Source organism: Manis pentadactyla, chromosome 12 (assembly GCF_030020395.1).
Source record: "Manis pentadactyla isolate mManPen7 chromosome 12, mManPen7.hap1, whole genome shotgun sequence".
Classification (NCBI taxonomy): domain Eukaryota; kingdom Metazoa; phylum Chordata; class Mammalia; order Pholidota; family Manidae; genus Manis; species Manis pentadactyla.
The window spans coordinates 3844442-3865705 of NC_080030.1; the positions used below are offsets into that span (position 1 = coordinate 3844442).

Here is a 21264-nt window from a genome sequence, read left to right on the forward strand (position 1 = left end):
AGGAGGGTGCGAGACGCTAAAGAATTCCACAAGCACATCTGCACTGATGCATCCTTGAGCAGGAAGGAGCGTAGGAGCCCGGAGACGTCTCCCCGGGGACCCAGCCCGGTGGGCCGATCTCTGGGAAGCCTTCCGGGGGCGGGGACGTCCGAGGTGACCCCGGCTCCCCGCCCAGCCCCGCTGGACTCATCGCGGCAGGGCGCTTTTTCATCTCTCTCCCCGCCCGCTCCCCCAGCTTTTGACTTGGGGAGGGCATCGGGAATGCCGAGCCCCGCCGCGTCTCCGGGGCGCCAGCACCCTTTCCCGCACTGAGCGCGGTGGGGCGGGGAGGGGCTCCGGATTCCGGCTCTCGACAGGGGACCGCGGGGAGGGGAGCCAAGTCTCCAGCGGTGCGCAGACAAGACCCATCAGGGCTCGGCGGGTAGGAGCCAGAGTTTTGCACACCCAGGGAGCCCCCCACTCACGTAACGCGCCGGCCCCGCCCCGGCACTCCCCGCGCCCCGCCTCCGGAGCTGCCCCGCCCACTCCCGGGCCCGGCTTATAAAAGGGGGCATCGCTGGGACAGGCCAAGTCCGAAGGGGCGGTGGTTGTGATCCGATGCTCCCTTGTGCCTTCTGCACCCGAGTGAATCTCCACCAAGGTCCCCGCGTCTCCAGCCCTCACATCTCGTGCGCCCCTGCGTCCGCGCGTCCCCTCGCCGCCCGCCCGGAAGGATGCTCTGTGCGCCGACCGCCGGAGCGGCCCTGATGCTGTGCGCCGCCACCGCCGGGCTCCTGAGCGCGCAGGGCCACCCGGCGCCGCCCGAACCGCCGCGCTTCGCGTCCTGGGACGAGGTGAACGTGCTCGCGCACGGGCTGCTGCAGCTGGGCCACGGGCTGCGCGAGCACGTGGAGCACACCCGTGGGCAGCTGGGCGCGCTGGAGCAGCGTCTGGCCGCGTGCGGGTACGCCTGCAAGGAGCCCGCGGGAACCGCCGCGCCCCCGCAGGCCTCCGCGACCCAGGTCCCCAGCGGCGAGGCCGCCCCCAAGGCCCTCCGCAGCCTGCAGGTACCTGCGCCCCCGCTGCTCCCCTTCGGGTCTGGAAGGGTGTGAGGAGGCTCTCTGGGCTCTCCTGCTCTGGCCTCGCGGGATGGAGGGTTGCACGAACGGGACGGAAGGACGGATGAATGGATGAATGGAGAGGTCGGCGGCAGAAGGCCGCGGCCTCACTACGGTTTTCACGCTCTTTCCAGACTCAGCTCAAGACCCAGAACAGCAGGATTGAGCAGCTCTTCCAGAAGGTGGCCCAGCAGCAGCGGCACCTGGAGAAGCAGCACCTGAGAATCCAGCATCTGCAGAGCCAGGTGCCCCGCGCTCGCCCCCAGGTGGGGAGGGAGGTCGCAGCCGCGCCTGTGGGGTCTGCAGAAGGAGCCGGGCAGATAGGGCAGCCCGAGCCAGCCAGACCTGACACCCTCCTCCCGTCCTGCCCCAGGTGGGCCTCCTGGCCCCCATGCACCTGGGCGCCGGGCTGGCCAAGCCTGCCAGGAGGAAGAGGCTACCCAAGACAGCTCAGCTTGCCGGCCCGGCTCACAATATCAGCCGCCTGCACAGTGAGTGTCCAGCTCTCCGCTGTCCTCTGGCCACCCCGCCCCCACGCACATCCACTTGTCAGGTACACCTTACTGAGGAGAGAGGCCCTGGCCCCGGGTCCCTGTGGGCTCACTAGTCTCCGAAGAAGGGCTGCCGGGGTACCTCCTTCCTCAGCCTGGACGCTAGGCCACCCCACCCTGCTTCCCCACAAAACTAATGGGCTTCCCCGAAGCCTTGCTGGCCACTAACTGGAGTAGTGGTTGTGAAAGAGGCCCTAAGGGGAACTTGAGCTGCGGGGCTGTGGGGAAGAGGGGGCAGGTGTAGTTCAGGGATGCCTTCCTGGAGACTTAGAACCTTCTGGGAGCACACGGTGGTAGATAGGAGTGTGCCTGCTGGGGAGCCTGGAGTCCTCACCGGGATAAGAGGGAATGCCTAAGAGGGGGCCTCTGGTTTGGGCCCCCTCCGTCAGTCTCTCGGAGTGTGGATCTAGGAGGGGAGCTAGGGCAGGGAACCCCCATCTTCCTGGACAGACACACCACCCACTCTCATGACTCATGCACATCCAAGACTCCTGTCCCAAACACCTGGTCCCTCAGCCCTCCTTTGAACCAGAAAACGCTGACCACCCCCTTTCTCAGTCCATCACCCCTGATTCCTGCAGAGTGGGCCTTGGCCCCCATGGTGGCTCCTTTGTGTATGCCCCAGATCACCCAAATCGCCAGCTGTAGCAGGTCTGTGTGTGTGTCTGGCATGGGCTCCCAGCTCCCTGGTCTCAGTCCCAACCAGAGTTCAAGGCTCCGGACCCAGCTGGCGTCCCTGTGGTCCTGCTACCCTGTCACCCGGCCTGGCATGTGTGGCTGTCCGCAGCCAACTGGGTGAGAGTTCTCATCCGCCTCCTTTCACACCCTTGGGCTGGTTGCTGGCTTCCAGCCCCTCTAGTCCTGAGGCTGCCCCCCACTTCCTCAACCCCCACCAACCCCCCACCCACCAGGCCAGGAAGGGTCCAGCACAGCCTCCCAAACCTCGGCCCTGGAGTGAGGGGCTGGTGGGCCGGGCTGTGGCGGGGGTCGGGAGGTGAGGGAAGGGTGGGGGCACGAGGGAGGGGGTTGCGTGGCTTCGGGGACACCCAGACTCCAAGCTCAGCCCCCGCCAAGTAGGGGAAAGTTCACAGCTGCAGAGGCAAACAGCTGGTGCTAATAGAAGCCACATTCGAGGTCTGGCCTGCTGCCCTCCTGATTGGAAGAGAGCAAAGTAGGGGAAAGGGGAGCGGATCCAGGGGCCAGAAAATGACTCCAGTCACTCTGGGCCCGCCCCCATCCCAGGCAGGGTGGACGCACTCGCCGTGGCCTTCTCCTCCCCCGGCGACCTTTCCCCTACTTCCCGGCCGGGCTGGGGCGGGGACTTCCCGTGCCTCCAGGCGCGGGCAGCCATCAGCCTGCCTTCTCTCCCTCCTTCATGCCTCAACCTTCCTCCTCCCCGTCTGCAGCCTAGGACCCCAGGCGTGGCCTCTGCCCCACACGAGCCCCATCCTGGCCACCTAAGTGCATCCCCCACTGGGCAAAGCAGAACCCGTCCTGCTCAGCTCAGCTTAACCGCTGCTGTGGGCTGGGATCAGCCTGCCACGGTGCCAGAACGTGGGCAAAAGGCTGCTCCCTGTGTGTGTGTGTCCTCGTGGTGCCCTCACTCAGGGAGGGCAGTGGTGCAGAGACCTCCAGATGACCCCCGGGTTAGGAGTGGAAAGCCCTGGACACCCCTTTCAGGAGGTCTGGCTGGCCCGGGGGTCAGGGAAGGAATTCCTTCCAGAAGCTGGGCCCTCTCGAATGAGGCTGAGAATGGCACGAGGCAAGAGGGTCCCGGGGGAGCGGCTGGCACGTGCAGAGTCCCCGAGGCAGGAGGGCGTGTGGTGCCAGGGTGGCAGGTGGCCAGACGCTGGGGATGCGTGTAGGAGGGAAGGATAGGGCAGGAGCTGGTCCTCAGGATGGATGGAACACTCCATGCAAGCGAGACGGGGGTGTCATGAATCCGGGAGTGCCCCTCGTGTCCCTGACACCCAGCCCTGGTTCCTGAGATCCCCGGAATGCTTTCTGGCCTCAGTCTCGCTGCCTCTTTGTCCTGCAGGGCTGCCCAGGGACTGCCAGGAGCTCTTCGAAGAGGGAGAGCGGCAAAGCGGCCTGTTCCAGATCCAGCCCCAGGGGTCCCTGCCGTTCCTGGTCAACTGCAAGATGACCTCAGGTAGGGTGTGCCTCCCACCAGGGACCCAGCTGTTATCAGATGCGGCTCCTGGCCAGCTCCCAGAGCAGAGCCAGGTTCAGGGGAACCCAGAGGGGGGGCTTTCTAGATTTCTGCTACCAACCCCCCGTGCCCTCCCTGCCTCCTTCTCTGCTGCATCCTTGGGAGGAAGATGTAGGCTGAGCCCCCCACCTGCTGGCCAGAGCACGGTATTCTTGCCTTTGACCACCTTTGTCCTGTCCTGCTGGGATGAATGAGAGCAACATTGCCCTTCCTGGGTTTGGAGGTGGTTTGGGATTTGGGGGGCAGATGGGGTGTTGGGGTCCCCTGAGAAGGGTCCTCCTCATGGCCCTGCTCCTCCCTGGGCAGATGGAGGCTGGACAGTAATTCAGAGGCGCCAGGACGGCTCCGTGGACTTTAACCAGCCCTGGGAAGCCTACAAGGCTGGCTTTGGAGACCCCCAAGGTGGGTGCTTCTGGCAAGGCCGGGACAGAAGGGGAACAGGGGGCTGTGGCGGTGGGCCGGGCTCACTCGGCGGCCGCCCCTGCACAGGTGAGTTCTGGCTGGGCTTGGAGAAGGTGCACCGCATCACGGGGGACCGCAGCAGCCGCCTGGCGGTGCAGCTGCAGGACTGGGAGGGCAACGCCGAGTCGCTGCAGTTCCCTGTCCACCTGGGGGGCGAGGACACGGCCTACAGCCTGCAGCTCACGGCGCCTGTGGCCAGTGAACTCGGCGCCACCACCATCACCCCCAGTGGCCTCTCCCTGCCCTTCTCCACTTGGGACCAGGACCACGACCTTCGCGGGGACAAGAACTGTGCCAAGAGCCTCTCTGGTGAGCCTCCGTGTCCTTCCCTGCACGCGCCAGCCAGGGCCTCCCTCCCTGCCTTTCTGCTCCCCTGTCCTGCTGCCCCACACCCCATCCGTCCCATGCCTGCTTCTCTTAACTTGCTGTGACCTCTACTCTCCAACTTCAGTTTGTTTCCCCATTTTTTAAATGGGCATAACCACCGTGCCCACTCCATAGGGTTATCCTGAAAATTCACTTAAAAAGACACGACTTGGGGGGTGGTGTCTGGTTGGTGGCAAAGCCTCCAAGACACCCCTGGTCTTGTTCTAATGAAATCAGAGGCAGAGCCTGGACCCTCTGACGTGAAACGTGAAACTGCCTTTGGGTGGATCAAAACAGGATGGGATCCTGATAAGCTCACACGGTTCATTCTAGAATAAACTAGACAGTGGCGCTCACAGAATCTTTGATAAATGCTCGCCCTGCACCGGGGAAGGGAAGTAACTTGCCATAATCACAGTCGGGGAAGGGGGGTTGCCCAGAGCCTCAGAGACGCCTTTGTCCCAACCCGGGGTTCCTCGGAACACAGTTTGACAATCGCTGCCACCATCCTCCTGTCTGAAGCATGTAAATCCAGTGCCCAGCCTCACTGGCATCCAGGCCGGTGGAGGCCCAAGGACGCCAGCCTGACCAGGTTTCCTTTCCTCCAACCCTGGCAGGTGGCTGGTGGTTCGGCACCTGTGGCCACTCCAACCTTAACGGCCAGTACTTCCGCTCCGTCCCAGAGCAGCGACAGCAGCGCAAGAAGGGCATCTTCTGGAGGACCTGGCGTGGCCGCTACTACCCGCTGCAGGCCACCGCCATGCTGATCCGGCCCACGGCGGCTGGAGCAGCCTCCTAGCCTCCTCGCTGGGGCCTGGTCCCAGACTTGTTGAGGGCAGTGACTCTGATTCTAGCCCGGCATGTGGCCACCCCCTGCCTGGGCAGGGGCTCAAAGCGGGGGCCATCTGGAGCCTCGTGGACTGAGGAGAAGCCCACACCCGGGGAGGCCTCCTTTCTGAGTGGGGGACTGCAGGCAGTGCCCTCTGAGAAGGACAGAGGGCTGTAGGGCACAGACCCTGGAGGCGTGGGACCTAGGGGCACTGAGGCCCGCTCCTCGCCCGCCCGAGGAGTGGGGAACGTGGAAGGACCACTCGGGGACAGCCAGGCCGGCCCTCGACGGCGGATTCAGTCACATTGACTGGCCAGGGGACCCGGCTTCCGCAGGCCCCTGGTGCCATCACAGCGCTCTTTGTGGAACTGTGGGTGGAGCTCACAGACTTCTTGGAATAAAAGCAACCTCAGAACATTTCGTTCTTTGTCCTTTGGTTTGTTTTAAAAAGTGGACAGTTTCAAAGTCCGCATAAACATGTTTCCAGGGTGGAGGGTGTGGGCTCCCAGGCCCTTTGAGGACAGCGCTGGTCGGGCCTACCACCTCTGACAGCTGATTTCAATTTTCTTCTGTTGTTTTTTTCATGATGTGTATCTCATTTTGTTTTCAAAAAGATAAAACCTTCATTCAGTCTTCCAGGAAGCAGGTTATAGAGAAAACGAGAACCTTTTCCTGATCATACTTAAGTATGTGAGTCATGATTAACTTTTTCGTGTCCTGCCATCTGATAGAAATATAATGTGAGTTGCACATTTAATTTTTTCTAGTAGTCACATTTTTTTAAATTAATTTTATTTTGGTATCCTTAATCTACAGTTACATGAAGGACATTATGTTTACTAGGTTCCCCCCTTCACCAAGTCCCCCCCACATACCCATTCACAGTCACTGTCCATCAACATAGTAAGCTGTAAAGTCACTACTTGCCTTCTCTGTGTTGCACAGCCCTCCCCGTGCCCCCCCCACTATACATGCTAATCGTAATGTCCCCTTTCTTTTTCCCCGCCCTTATCCCTCCCTTCCCACCCATCCTCCCCAGTCCCTTTCTCTTTGATAACTGTTAGTCCATTCTTGGGTTCTGTGCTTCTGCTGCTGTTTTGTTCCTTCAGTTTTCTTTTGTTCTTATACTCCACAGATGAGTGAAATCATTTGGTACTTGTCTTCCTCCGCCTGGCTTATTTCACTGAGCATAACACCCTCCAGCTCCATCCATGTTGTTGCAAATGGTAGGATCTGTTTTTTTCTTATAGCTGAGTAATATTCCATTGTGTATATGTACCACATCTTCTTTATCCATTCATCTCTAGTAGTCACATTTTTAAAAAGCAGAGAGAAGAAAAAGAGATAAAAACACCCAAGAAAGTTAAAAACAACAAAAAAGCAAAAACAAACAGTTGAAATGAATTTTAGAAATATAATTTATAGAACCCAATATATTCAAAATACTGCCATTGCAACATGTGGTTGATATAAAAGTTATTAAGGAGATACCTGACTTTGCATTTCTGCACTAAGTCTTCAGAATCCAGTGCGTATTCTGTGTTCACAGCTCATCTGCATTTGGACCAGCCTGATTTCAAGGGCTCGGTAGCTCCAGAAGCCATTGGCTACCATAATCGGGCAACACAGCTCTAGAGTGTACAATGGTGTAGGTAAATTCTTCCTTGCTTTGTTTCATGTTCAACTAGAATTTATATACTATGAGTTTGGGATACCTGGTGAACAAAGGGACCCCTACCTCCCACCAAACTGGCCTTCAAAGCCCCTCCCGTTACAGTTAGGGTGACCTATAATCCCTGGTCCAAACTGAGACACTTTTCAGAGTGAAAGGTGCTGGCTCCCAGGCGTACTGGGGCTTATCGACCCAGCTTTTAAAAATGTCAACACATCTATCTACTCCGTATGGAACACCACTATCATCTGCCATAGTTAGGTTAGCAAAATTAGAGCCTGTGAAAATAAGATAATGTCAGTACTCTGAACTTCCAGCTTTCCAGAAAACGGATCTATGGTTGAAATGAAGAATAGTGGTTGCGCCTGGGACGCTGTGGTGGGGACTGAAGGGGAAGGGGCGTGAAGCCACTGCTGAGCCGTGGCGAAGCTCTGAACATGGCAGAGGTGGATGACTGGCGTACGCCCCTGACTCAGGGAATGCACACTTAGCATTTGTATGTATGTACAGAGCCATACACAAATATTGAACTCAAGTTAATGACATGCATGCTGAGGTGTTTAGGGGTGAAGTGGACTTATTATGTCTTCCACTTTTTTTCCAATCCTCCCCCCAGCTTTATTGAGATAGGATTAACATAGAACACTGCATACATTTAAGGTGCACAAGTGTTGATTTGATACACTTAAGTTTTGGGAGATGATTACTGCTGTAGTGTTAGCTCACACCTCCATCACGTCACATAATCATCATTTATATTTTGTGGTGAGGACATTGAAGAACTGCTCTCTTCATGATTTTCAGCGATATCACACAGCATTGTTAACTATAACCAGTGTGTATATGAACCTGAGATCCCCCCAAATCCTCAACTTTCTTTGAAATGCATTAGAAAAGTAAAATGATGGGGAGGTGGATAAAGAGATGGATAAGTAATAAAAGACAGGATTAATAGTGGCTCTAGGTGGTGGGGATATGGGTATTATTTGTATAATTCTTTCCATTTTTCTAATGTTCAAAAACTTTCATAATAAAATGTGGGGAAGAAAATTCTAACCAGATCCTTCGAAAGGCAATGTTATGAACTGTTTTTAAGGGAGATAGGAATTAGAAAATTGTTCAGAAGATGTGAATGAAAGAGAGTAAGCCTCTCTCTTTGACAGGTTGTGGATAAAATGAGAGTTCCCGTGGCCAGGATTCTCACCTGGCCCTGGTCGGCTAGCTCACTGCACATGTGTGGGCAATATGTTGCTATAGACTCTATAGAAAGAGCTCTGCCCAGTGGTCTGCGTGACACGGTGGCACGGCTGCAAGGCTGCAGGAGAGCAGAGGTCAGAGGCCCAGAGGATGTCTGTGGGACGGCTGTGCGGGCAGGGGGGCCCAGAGGCAGAGACCAGCTTGCTGCATGCAGACTGGCCCTGAGTGAATGGAATTTTAGTGATTGACCTGCCACCGTGGAAATAAAGTTGGGTCTAACCCTTTCACCCCAAGAACGTCCTACTGTCACTTCTTTGGTCACACTCAATCCATAGCGAACTTGCTGGGGGCTGAAACCCATTGGCAAGACGCAGGTAATGAAGGATTTCGAGAACTGAAAAAAGGTAGGACTTTCTCAGTGTGTGGTTCACTGTTATTTAATGCACCACCGCCTAAAATCATCACCCACGTCATTTGGCCTGGAATGTGGATGTCTTGTCTCCAGGACTCACATTTGAGAAAAACAGCCTCTACCTGTGCTCTGAGACCCAGCAATGTCCTCTTAATCCTCAGGCTTTGCCGAGAGGGCTCATGTGCCTGACCCATCCCTTCTCCTGCTGCCGCCACCTCCTAACATAGCATTTCCTGTTCCTCTCGCCCCAGGAGCAGCACGAACTAAGTGAGAGCCCGGCCAGGACTCCAACACTGTCCCACCCCGGAGCTCGCTGTATCTCTTCGCCACATGACTCTCCTGGGTGGTCGGCCAAGTCCACTAGAGCTCCGTAGCCTTGATTCCTGCATCTCGAAGGTGGGAATGGTTCTGGTACCCGCCCTACCTTCTGTCCTCCTGGGGGAGTGAGGAGTTGGTGTAGTTTGATGCGAAAAGCACTATGAACAGTGCTGACTCGTAGCGAGCCCACAGAGGAACACTGGCCATCATTACTAATACTAGTATTATTTTTGTTACTATGAGACATGCAGTAGGGGGCTGAGAGGGGAACAGGAGGCAGCCAGGAGACAAGGCTTCACAGCAGATGTGGCTTTTTGCATTAGTTATCAAAGGATGATAATTCTACAAAAGGGACTAGGGAGATGGCATTCCAGGAGTGAGTGGTGTGAGAAACCTGGTGGCCTCGTGGGGAAGGGCAGCTCACACCTGGGGAACCAGTTCAGACCCCACTGGCTGCTGGCCCGCAGGAAGCTGGGGTGGTGAATGAGGGTGTGCAGGGAGGGGTTTGGGTCAAATGTGCCAGGCTTGCTGATAAAGGCGGGGCCCCACCCTGGTCTGGCTACCAGCCTCCCCTTTTCACCTAATGTCACCTGGACCCTACTCTCCAGCCACAATGGCCTCCCTCCCGCTAGTGTAGACCCATAGGGGTCTTTCTTTCTCTCACTTGCTTTTTGTATCTGCCTGAAATGCTCCTGCCACCACCTCCTCCCGCGTCCCGTGGACTCAGTGCAAATGCCACCTCTTCCAGGATGCCTTCCCTGGCTTCCTAGTATGGGTAAATATTTCCAGAGTCTCTCGCCAGGCTTTAGTGCACCTCCATATTAATAGGTGTGCACCTCCATATTAATAGGTGTTTCCAAGGGGTGGAGAGAAGTAGCCATCTCCATAGCAATAGGTAATTACACGTGGGAGCGAGGGGATATTTGGACCTGCGAGGTGGGGTGGGGCCTTCTTCTGCAACTGGAGAGCGAGAAGCATGGGTAAGCAGAAGTGACGACTGCTTGTAAGCAATAAACGGCTTTCTCCCACGTTATTTCTCTCTTTGACCGATTTCGGTTCAAAGGTATTTTGCCCAGGGATGCGAAAATATTCCCCCCCCCCCACTGAGTTACAGGAGCTAGGGGAGCTTCCCCATCTCATAACCGGGGCACTCCTCTCACTGCACGCCTCCCCTTCTGAATCATCTCCCGCAGGTCGCTTACTTGCTTCCATCTGCCTGCACCTACTAGACTGTCAGCTCCCTGAAAGCTCTAGCTTTGTTTTGTTAACTGGTACATCCCATAACCTGGAGTGCTGCCCAGGCACTCAGTACGTGCTCAGTAAAGGCTTATTAAAGGAAGAACCGAAAGATTACATTTTGGTTTATGCGTTGACTTACATATTTTACAAGACTCTCTCTGCCCGCTAGTGGGAAGAATAGGATGTTTAGGGTGAGGTCATGGAAGAGAGATCTGGGGACAGGTGACCGCATGGGGCCAGGATCAGGGTGGTGGCAATGGAGAGGGTCAGAAGTGGTCAGAAAGTTAGGAGGGAGGAAGGACAAATAAGGCAATTGAGGGAGAAGAAGGGAGAGAGGAGTCCATGACCTCTGGCTTTGCGATGGGGGTGGGGTGGAGACACAGGAGTGGATATGGGAAAAGAAGCCAAGTTAATGTTTGGAATGCCTGATGGGACATTTCAGGGGAGAGGCCCAGCAGGCAATAATTATAGTTAACAGTAAAAATAACTGGCACACGAGCACTATGCTGACATTATTCATCACTCATGAAATATTTATTGAGCACTAGGGACTGAGCCGCGATTGCCACAAACAGGCTCTGTCCTCACGGGCTAAATGTCAGGTAGTGGTAACCCCTACGGGACTGCGGGAGGGGTGGAAAAAAACAGGGAAAAGGGACAGAGAAGGGTGATCATGTTGGAGGGTCCGGCGCCCAGTAAGGATTTAAGTTCTGTTAAAGACTTAATGACAAAGTGAGTGGCTGATTTAGTGTTTGTTTAGCGAAATGATCTAGGTGGGTTTCTTCCAGTTATAAAGAGGAGGAAACTGAGGCAGAGGTGTATCTAATGAGTCACCAACGCAGGGATGGAAACTGCACCCGAGAGAGGAGAGGGAACCGCCGGGTGGAATGGCCCCAGACAGAGGCCACCTGGAAACTGTCGTTTATCGGGGTGAGGAAGGGGGCGCCAGAGCGGCGCGCGTTCCTATGACGTAATCTGGACATTAACTAGCGTATCATCACCTGGACTTAGTCCCATTTCCTTTCCCGGACGGGTCCTCTGGTAGTCAGATACGGTCTGAATCAAGTCTCTCATTGGCTTCTCCCTCGGTCAATCCGTTTCATTCTTCCAGTCTTCCGCCCCGCCTTCCTGATCCTTGCCGCTGATAGGCTGACATAGCTGTCACTTCAGAAGGTCCGCATTCCTTCCGCCTTTCTCCAGGAGACCGAGGGCGAGGAAGGTGGATCCGAACTGGTTCCCACCCCTGGGGCTCTGCTTCCGCCTGTGATTGGCTTGCTCTGGGTGCCAGTCGCTAAGCCACCCACCGCTGATTGGCCCTCTTGGCGCTGCTCTGCGCGGCGCAAGCTCCGCCCCCGTCGGGTGTTTGTGGTGGGGCTGCGGTGTCGCTGATCCCGCCGGAAGCGCCAGGACAATGGGGACCCGGGACGACGAGTTCGACTACCTATTCAAAGGTGCGGTCGGTGGGGCACAGACGGGACAGAGGGCGGCGGCGGTGCGACAAGCAGGCGGGCTGCAGGCGGACCGAGGCAGCCCGGGGCCTGAGGGCCAGTGGTTCAGGCAGCTGGGGAGGCCGGGCAGGTTGGTCAGCTTGGGGCCGGAGTGCTCGGCCCTGCGGAGCGGGCGGCTCACAGAGGCTTGGGGACCCTGGACGCGTCGAGGCGGGGCCGGGGCCGAGAGAGGGTGGGGCCCGGAACGGTGAGAGAGGCCGTGAGGGGCGGGGCCTCATGAGGGGCCGGGCCTCCCCTGCACTTGGTGGGCCGTGCGGAGTTGAAAGCTCTCTCGTAGGGGCCGGGGCCGGGGCGTGGTGGGCGTGTGCAAGACGAGGGCGCCGTGGGGCAGGTGGGAGCCGTTCCCTTCGCGGAGTGGAAGGAGCCAGTGCTGATTGGTGGCAGCGCGTCTATGGGAGGAGCTTGGGTGGGAGTGGCAGGCAATGGGATCCTGGATTGGGGTGTAGACCTGGAACTACGAGGAGGGGACGACGCGGCGGGGACGGGGGCACAGAGCCGGGGAACTGGACCCAGGCCTAGTAGTTAATTATCTTTGAACAGTTATTTTTGAACTCTTGGAATTCTTAATAGCCTCTCCTAAACACTTTACACACACGAATTCATTGAAATCCTCACTCTGCGAGGTCGGTATTATCCAAACTCTTTCTTTATGGCCCTGGAAGCTGAGGCTCAGAGAGACAGGACACAGTTGGTCAACGTAGGAGTGGGATTTGAATCCAGGCCAGCTGAGGGCTTTACCGCATAAGGGGTGTATCTTGGAGGGGGCTTGTGGCTGGGATCTGGGGCCGGGTTGTCGAACTGCCTGCCTCTCCCAGCACAGCTGTGCTGATGGCCCTCGTCTTTGCCAACCCGCTGGAAGATGTTCCCCTTCTGAGGGACAGGGGGATCTAGGAGCCTCAAGAGGCAGGTCAGGCAGTTGTTGGTGGCCTAGGGCCAGCGGGGTTGCTCCTGCACCCTGCCCCTCAAGCTGGGGAGACTCTCTCCATGTCGCAGGAGTCCTGGGATGATTTAGGGGTCACTGGCTTTGCTGGGCCTACTGTGCCAAGCTCCACTGTCCTGAAGGGTTGACAGTGGCCACCCTTGAGAGCCGACCCCAGGGCCCACACGGGGCACCCTTGCTCTGCTGCCTGCTGCGTGAGGGTCTGCCCCTTAAACCAACTGTTCGAATTTTCCCTGCTTTGGGGGAGCCTGGGGACCATGGCTATGTGGAGAGTGGGGCGGAGTACTCCCTACCTGATGTATCCATGTAATGAGAGGCTTCTGGGAAGAGGGGGTGCCCGTGGAAAGATCCAGAGTCCCCACACAGCATCGTGGGCTCGGGGGGTCATGTACACTCATATCACTGGCAGGTGAGGCTGTGTTCTTCGTAGGCATCAGGCCAAGTCCCTGGTGCCTGCTGAGCCTTGACGTCACCGAGGCGGGTGAAGCTCCACCAGGTCTCTGGAGACTGACAGTGGGTAGCCTGGACACCAGTCCTAAAGCGCCATGGGGCCTTGAGGCGGCTGCTTGCCACGTCCTGGCTGGGTGCCCACCTGGACGAGACACTGCCAGGCAGGGGGCACGCCCCCTGGGGCTACCTCCAGGTTTTTGTGGTCTTTCCCCACTTGTTACTTTCAACTGCTCCCAGTATAAATAACCCAGCTGCAAGTGTTTGTATGAGTCGTCTTTCGCCCTTTGGGTTATTTCCTTGAAGTGTGTTCCCAGAAGTACAGTTACTGGGCCAGGGGCAGCAGGGCGGCTGTGTACTTCCTGGAAACACGATCCAGCTTCTGCAGCAATCGACACAGGGCGCTTGGGGGGTGGGGTCCGCCTGCCCGGCTGCCTCCCCCACCGGCCTCCTTCTCTGAGTCTGAGCGGGTGCTCTGCTGACCTCAAGCTGGGTTGGAAGTATAAGTCGAGCCCAGAAGGTCCGCACTTCCCAGATCAGGCTTCTGAGACCTCACCTTCACACCCACACCTTGTTGGAGGAACACCCACTGTTTTCTTTCAACATTTGTCTTTAAATCCACTCAGTTTTCCCTGGCTTACACGGGAAAAAGAAGCTGTATGTGGCTGTGGCAAATAAGGAAGAAAGGAAATGGGAAGGCAGGCAGGCCATTTGCATCTCACTTGCCACAAACGTGGAGGGTGGTCAGAGACACGAATGCGCTGCTCCCCAGAGCCCCCCGAGACCCTGTGGCCCAGGGGGTCAGGTCTGGGCATTCGAGAGGCCAAGACACGACCCTACCAGAAGGGCTGGCAAAGGCCCCCCTTCTCAGCCCTGCCGCCTGGAGGAGTGGGCAGCAGCCCCCAGCCTCCTCCAGGCGTCAGTCACCTTCCCCTGGCCCTGCCCTTGGCTCGGAGGGGCCTGAGCCTCTCCCTTGGGACACGGGCTGCCCACTGTCCAGCCCTCCCACCGTGTCACTCCTTGGCCCCCCTGACCTCCAACACCAAGGCCAACAGATTCCCCTGGGTGCTTTCCCCTCGAGCTGTTTATTTTCCTCTCTGACGTCCCCTCCCCTAAAGCGAGGTTGTTTGTTTGTACCTAATTATAGAGCCTCCCATTTATCCTGCTAACATTTCCTCCTCCAGCCTCGGGCCGTTTTCCCAGCCTGCCTGTCTATCCCCAGCTCTGGCCCCCGCCGCATCCCCCGTCCTTTGATGGACCAGGCTGCAGGGTCCACGGGGCAGGAGCCGCGTCCCCAGGGCTGCAGGCCTTCCCAGAGCCTCCAGCCACTCACCTGGCCTGAGAGGATGGGGTTGAGGTGGGAAGCTGTTGTGGGGGCCCGGGGCCCTTTCCTCTGGGTGTGGGCGGCACCCCTGCCCCACCTAGGGGTCCTTCCGGGAAAGGAGGTGGGGGAGAGGGGTAGCTGCCTCCTCGGAAGGGGCCAGCCTGTGCCCGCCCCTCCCCACCAAGTGCCCCTGAGGCAGGTGCCTGGCTCTGCAGCCTGGGCAGGGACCCCCCAGGCCTGCTGTCTTCACCCATGGCAGGTGGCGGCCCTGTCTGTGCCCTGGCTTTGGGCACCTGCTCTCTGCTCTCTGGCTCCCCAGGAAATAGCTGTGGCAGAGCCTGAGAGTCGGAGGGCAGCCCCCGGGGTACCGCACTGTTGAGGGGCTGGCCCGAGGACCCAGGGCTTCAGGGGGTGCCAGCTCTTTGTTTTTGTAAACCGGGCTTGCCTGCTCTGCCAGCCGAGTGGAGTGTCCAGGGGGACCGTTTCTTGCCCAGTGATGCCACCAACTTCAGTGGAGATGCTGGGGCCGTGTCCTCAAGGGCCCTTTATTCCCCCAAGACAGCAGATTGTTTGTGCCCTGGACAGAGCCGTTCTCAGCCCCAGCCCGCCCACTGCCCTGCCAGCCATCCCCTGCGCTGGGCACCATGTGCCAGGACGGCCTGGGAGGCTGGGCCTTCCTGCGCTTGCCCTGCTCCGGCCTCTGCTCTCCTCGCTAGCTGCCCTTGGGCCAGGAGACTTGAGCACTCTGAGGAGTGTCCCCCAGCTTGGTGACAAAGCCTTTAGGGCCAGGCCTGGTCTGAGGAGGCTGAGGAGATTCTTGGCTATGCCAGGGTAGAACCGATGGGGCTGAGGGGACCCCAAGGCTGTACTGCTGGGGCGGGGCTGGGAGGGGAGTTGAGGGGATGGGGGGACACAGCGCAGGGCCCAAAAGGGACCTTCCTCCTTGTAGCCTCCTCCGTCCTCAGGGACGTGAGAACTAGGAGCAGATCTCCCCAGGCCTGGCCATGTTCCCGTGGCTGCCATGTGAAGGAGTTGGGGTGTGGGTGTCGGGCCCCACTGTTAGCCCAGCCTGGCCCCTGCAAGGCCCCGCCAGCATGGTGGAGGCCCTGGGCCTTGGGCTGAAGGCCTATGTCCATCTCCACCTCTTTCCACCTTTCTCTGAAATCAGCTTAGTCTTGTGGGGGGCCCCGATGGTGTCACAAAGGAACACTGGCCTCGTTATCACAGGTCTCCTGGGCCAGGCCAGGTAATGGTTTGGAGGGGGAGAGGCCTGAATCCATGGGTTTTGAAGGATGAGTAGAAGTTTGCCGTCTACTCCATGGGAACCCTCCAGGCTGTGAGAGAGGAGGAGGTAAACCGGACCCCTGAGTGCGACCCTGGACCCAGAAGATAGATTCAGATCCTACTAGAAAACTGTCCAGCCCAGTGGCCCTGGGCAAGGTGCTGCCCGATGTGCATGGTTTCAAGGTGAAAGAGCCCTGCAGATTTGCACAGGACGTCGCCCCTGCTTTGTGTCTTGGGCTCGTCATCCTCTTCTGTGCCTCAGTTTCTTCATCTGTAGAATGGGTTCCATGAGGCTTGTGGGGGGTGATCCACGTCAGGGGCTCTCTCAGTTCAGGCCCATTTGACACTCTTGACAGGGTGCGGAGTGCGTGGGGTGGCCTCACCTGCGCTCCTCACCTGTGGTCGGGCATGGTGACCTAGACTTCGTCCAGGCGCCAGGGGAGGTGGGCCGCCGCCTTGGTGTTTATTCCCCGGACAGACATTGGTCAGGTGCTTCCTGGGCCGGCCACTAGGCCAGGTCCGGATGCCCCCCTTGAGGCAGAAGGACTAACAATAGATAAATGAGTGTGGCCAGGGTGAGAGGGGTAAGAGCCGAGGGGGAAAGGCCCAGGGCGGGGACGGGGAGTGTCCGGGCAGGGGCTTTAAGAGGGTGAGAGGGACAGCAGCACTCAGGCGGTCCCTCGGAAGAACAATTCAGGCGAAGAGCAGAGTACGCCTGCATTTCCCTGAGTCCCCGCGAGGTGGCGGGTGTGGCAGGAGCAGAGAGAGCGAGGGAGGGCGAGCAGGCGGACAGGGCAGGGGGAGCCGGGGACGGTGGTGCAGGGTCTTGGGGGCCTTGGGGAGGACTTGGGCTCTGCCCCCAGGGAGGTGGGAGCCCTGGCGCGCTGCGGGCCTTGGGGGGCCTAGGCAGGTGCTCACCTGCGCCCTCTGGCGGCCTGGAGGAGAACAGCCTGCTGGGTGGGGAAGAGGGCTGCCGCAGGGGCGTGCTGGTGGAGGCTGGTGCCGCCCAGGGAGAGGCGGCTGTGCCCCCTCTAGGGTGGGGCAGTGCAGGCGGTGAGAGGTAGCAGGGATCTGGGCACACATAACATTTTTCGCTGAGGGAAAGCTTTCCATCGGGGCCCTGGGTCTTCCCACCAAGCCTATAGCCCCATGGCTCTCCATGGGGCAGACCCACCCTTGGGTGCTGCACTCGAGTGTCCCTGTGGTTTCTGGCTGGGACGTCTGGCCAGATGGCAGGGTCTGCCCTGCGTGGTGTACTCCCGTGTGTGTGCGTGCGTGGGTTCCGGGTCTGAGGACAGGCCCCACCCTGGAGCCTGGGAGCTGGCCCCTCAAGACAGTGAGTGCTTCTGTGTGCCCCCCCCCCCCCCGAGCTCTCTTACAGGGGCCCTGTGGATGGGTGCCGGCCTCCCGAGGGCACATTCCTGTTCTGCAGGTGGGGGCTGGGCCCTGGGGCAGGCCTGTTCCTCACTCCCTGTTGCTTGGAGCTGTGCGGCTTATAGATAAGAAGCTGGAGGGACGACAGTAATAACCCCTCTGCTACCTGTCCTAGGGCCTAGGTGCTGGCTGAGTTCTGACCCTGCATGTCCATGTGTCTCCCTGCCACGTGGCTCTTGTCACACACTGTCTTGCCATATGTTTGGAAGAGGCAGCCCAGAGAGGTTAAGTGACTTGCCCACAGTCACCCAGCCCCAGAGCTTTCTCAGGCCACCAGGCTGTGCTGGAGGTTTGGGGTTTGTGGATCCGCAAGCTGCCTGCCCAGTGGGATTCGTGGCTGCCTGGGCCCCAGCTTGGGACAGGCGGAGGGCCGTGCTGTCCACACTGGCTGTGCCCAGAAGCCCAGAGCCTCCATTCACTTCTGCCCCAGGAAACATGCCTGTGGCGTCTGTGCAGTGCCCCAGGCCCCACTGTGGCTGTCTGTAGGGGTAGGTGGGTGTTGTGAGGGTCTTAGCTTGGGGGTGCTGGCCACTCTGGCCCAAGGAGCCTCACGTGTGCCCCTCCTGTCCCCACAGTGGTGCTCATTGGGGACTCGGGCGTGGGAAAGAGCAACCTGCTGTCCCGATTCACGCGCAACGAGTTCAATCTGGAGAGCAAGAGCACCATCGGAGTGGAGTTCGCCACCCGCAGCATCCAGGTGGACGGCAAGACCATCAAGGCACAGATCTGGGACACCGCCGGCCAGGAGCGCTACCGCGCCATCACCTCCGCGTGAGTGGTGGCCCCGGGGTGATGGGGGGAGGCCGCGGGGCCAACGGACCAGCAAGAGGAGAAGGAGCCAGGGTGGAGGGATGAGACCCCAGGAAATGGGGACAGTCGTGGCCATACTGTGACCCCAGACGGGCAGATCCCCTGGCCCCTCTGACCCCAGGAGTCCCCTGAGGCACTACCATGGGTTGCTGGGTTCTGGCTGCAAGTGCGGGTTACCTGGGCCTGGAGTGGCCTGCGCACTCTGCCTGCCCCCCAGCGCTGCTGCTGCCCTGCCCTGCCCAGCCACGTTCCCCGCCTTGCTCCTCCCTCAGGCACACCTTGTCCTGCCCCCCATAGCTCCCTGTGGCACCCAGTCAGGACCCACTGGGGCTCCCTCTTCCAGACCCCAGACTTTCCCGTCAGTCACTTGCTGTCCTCTGGACTGCATCCACTGAGGCCTGGCCACTGGCCATCTCCTTCAACCCCGGCGTGGACGTGTGCCCCTCAGTCTCCTTGAGGGTTCACGTGGGCCGGCTACGGTGGGCGGCGGAGCCTCTGCGTGACTGTGGTCCTTTCCTCCTATCCTTTTATGATTGACCTCATGGGTCCCGGGCTGCAAACTCCCCCCTTCGGCCCCACATTCCTGAGCTGAATCTGCGGAGCAGAGCCGGGCCTCGGGGCACACACCCTTCCCTTGAAGCCATGGTCCCTGCCCCTGTGCTCGGTGCCGTGTTGCGGGCCTGTGCGTGGAGCCCCGGCATGCAGCTCACGCCTGGGCCCCGCCTCCGCCTGTAGGTACTACCGTGGCGCTGTGGGCGCCCTGTTGGTGTATGACATCGCCAAGCACCTGACGTACGAGAACGTGGAGCGCTGGCTGAAGGAGCTGAGGGACCACGCCGACAGCAACATTGTCATCATGTTGGTGGGCAACAAGAGCGACCTGCGCCACCTCCGGGCCGTGCCCACAGACGAGGCCCGCGCCTTCGCGGGTGAGCGCCTGCCAGTGGTGGGGGCGGGGGCGTGGCCAGGGGGCTGCTGGGATTCTGCTGTGGGGCAGCAGGACTGGGACGGAGGCAGCAGAGAAGCATCTGCAAGGCAGGCAGCCCACCGGGCCCTCCCATCTGTCCCGGCTACAGCTGCCACGCTGGCCGCCCCTCCCTGCGGTGTGGGTGTCTGGGTCCCACCCCTTGGCTCCAGACGTTCATTTCCTGGACAGGCAGGCGGGCAGGCAGGATGCCCACCAGGATTCTGGGAGCCCCTGCTCACTGGGGCAGTGCTCCCCTCTGTTCCAGAAAAGAACAACTTGTCATTCATAGAGACCTCAGCCTTGGACTCCACCAACGTAGAGGAAGCTTTCAAGAACATCCTCACAGGTGATCCCAGGGCCTGGCCGGGGCCACGGTAACCCAGCAGGCCCACTGCAGGTGGGCGGGGAGGGCACAAGCCACTGGTCACAGAAAGCAGCCACTAAGCTCATTCCTTAAACATGCCAGTCTGGACAGGACAGACAGGGCATGCGCCATGGGAGGCAGCCCAGATCCCGCCCCTGCTGGGACTCAGGACCCAGAGACCCCATTGACCCAGCTCTCTCGCAGGTGGGCCCTGCCATGGCTGCGGCAGAGAACAGCCCGCTGGGGTGGCAGGTGGCCTCGGAGGGGCCTCTGATCTTAGGCTGAGGCCGGGCAGGGGTGCAGTTGTGATCAGATGTGGGTCCCACCCTTGCTGGGTACACAACCAGCGGTGGGTGAGCAGTGGGGACCTCCAGGAGCCCAGCCCCAGCCCTGACCGTTCTCCTGTGGGGATGGGGGCACGCAGGGCATGGGGGGCCTTTAGGCGGGCTTCCACTCAGCTTGGGTCCGCAGTGTGCTCACCCCCTGCCCTCTGGTTGCAGAGATCTACCGCATCGTGTCACAGAAGCAGATTGCCGACCGCGCAGCCCACGACGAGTCCCCCGGCAACAACGTGGTGGACATCAGTGTGCCGCCCACCAGCGATGCGCAGCGGCCCAGCAAGCTGCAGTGTTGCCAGAGCCTGTGAGCGCGCCTGCCCTCCGCGCGCCCCTCCAGGCCCAGGTGCTCTGCCCCTCCGCGACTGGCCCTGCTCCCTGTCAGGCCAGCCGCTTGGCAGGGCCCAGGAAGAACGGAGTGGAGCGGACCCTGCTGTCCTGCCAGGGAGCTAGAAGCCCCGCGTGCACGTCAGCGGGGAGAGCGGCGGACAGGCAGGGCCGCCCAGGGTCCAGGAGGATGGGGCACAGAGCAGGCCCCTCCAGTTTGCTGCTGCAGACTCCAGGGAGCGCGCGATCGCCTCCTCTCTGCCTGGTCGGTTGGCCCCACTGGTCCCCACTCCCTACCCGCAGCCCTCCCGCGGGCTGCAGGCTAAAGAGCACGGCTCCGCGGCCCCGGCAGGTGGACACTTTTGGCCGGGCGCCCACCCCCAACGCACAGCCAGCACCGGCGCAAGCCTGCGACCTCCGAGGAGCAAATGGATTCAGCTCCAGCTCCTGCCTGTAGATTTCTGCGGGGAGAAGAGCCCTCCCTCCCCACTCCTTCTGCACGCGGCGCACTCTCCACCCCCCGCCCTGCCCTCTGTCTTGTCCCTCATCTGGTCAGGAACCTGTTTGCAAGTGAAGCAATATCTCCATGTTTTGTATATACAACTGCTCCTGTAGCCTTTGGTTTTTTGTTACTGTAGAGAGACAGATTCTTTATACACTTTGTAAGATTTACGCCAAACCCCAGCTCTCGATCTCTTATTTGCCCTGCACCATTGCCCTGATGCCCCTGTTCTCTCGCCGGTTACTAAAATGCATAATCCGACTTCCTGTACAGAAACGTGCGCTGCGCCTTTGTCTTCTTTCTCCACCGGGCGACTCTTCTGGAGCCAGGGCTCCTGCTGCATACGCCCTGCGGCCGCCACCCTGGCTCAGCCCCTAGGGGCTAGGCCTGGGAGTCTGGCCTCTGGACAACACACAGGCCCCCTGAGCTGACCAGGGGATCCCGGGGTGGGTGAGTCTCGGGTGGGCCCTCTCCAAGCTGCCGTGTGCTGGGCCTGTATCCCACTGCCTGGGCCTAGGGCTGCCAGCCGCCGGAGCCTTGGGCACCCCTGGGAATGGGTGAGCTATGTCTGTTGCTCTTATTCCCAGCCCCAGGAATTGCTTCCACCTACTACCCACAGCCGCCTCTTCAGCTGGGTCCCAGCAAGGCCTGGCAAGAGGGCCTTGCC

The 21264-nt window shown here is 59.5% G+C and overlaps 2 protein-coding genes across 3 annotated transcripts in view; both read left to right on the top strand.

Moving 5' to 3' along the window:
* The first annotated feature begins 557 nt into the window (after positions 1 to 557).
* ANGPTL4 (angiopoietin like 4) lies at positions 558 to 5937 on the top strand. The gene is made up of 7 exons (XM_036890759.2): positions 558 to 1046; positions 1232 to 1342; positions 1471 to 1588; positions 3687 to 3800; positions 4167 to 4262; positions 4350 to 4631; positions 5306 to 5937. Exons 1-7 carry the CDS (start codon positions 714 to 716, stop codon positions 5485 to 5487), a joined length of 1236 nt encoding a protein of 411 aa, XP_036746654.2. The 5' UTR covers positions 558 to 713; the 3' UTR covers positions 5488 to 5937.
* Positions 5938 to 11586: 5649 nt separating this feature from the next.
* The window catches only part of RAB11B (RAB11B, member RAS oncogene family), a 29117-nt gene continuing 19439 nt past the window's right edge, over positions 11587 to 21264 (top strand). Inside the window, exons 1-5 of one of the 2 annotated variants that reach the window (XM_036890753.2) lie at positions 11593 to 11806; positions 17868 to 18063; positions 18838 to 19031; positions 19335 to 19415; positions 19934 to 20873. In XM_036890753.2, the coding sequence (XP_036746648.1) occupies positions 11767 to 11806; positions 17868 to 18063; positions 18838 to 19031; positions 19335 to 19415; positions 19934 to 20079 (657 nt within the window). In that variant the 5' untranslated portion in view covers positions 11593 to 11766 and the 3' untranslated portion in view covers positions 20080 to 20873. Of the gene's footprint in view, positions 11807 to 17867; positions 18064 to 18837; positions 19032 to 19334; positions 19416 to 19933; positions 20874 to 21264 lie in introns of those variants that run through there. The other variant, XM_057489722.1, reaches the window with a different exon arrangement.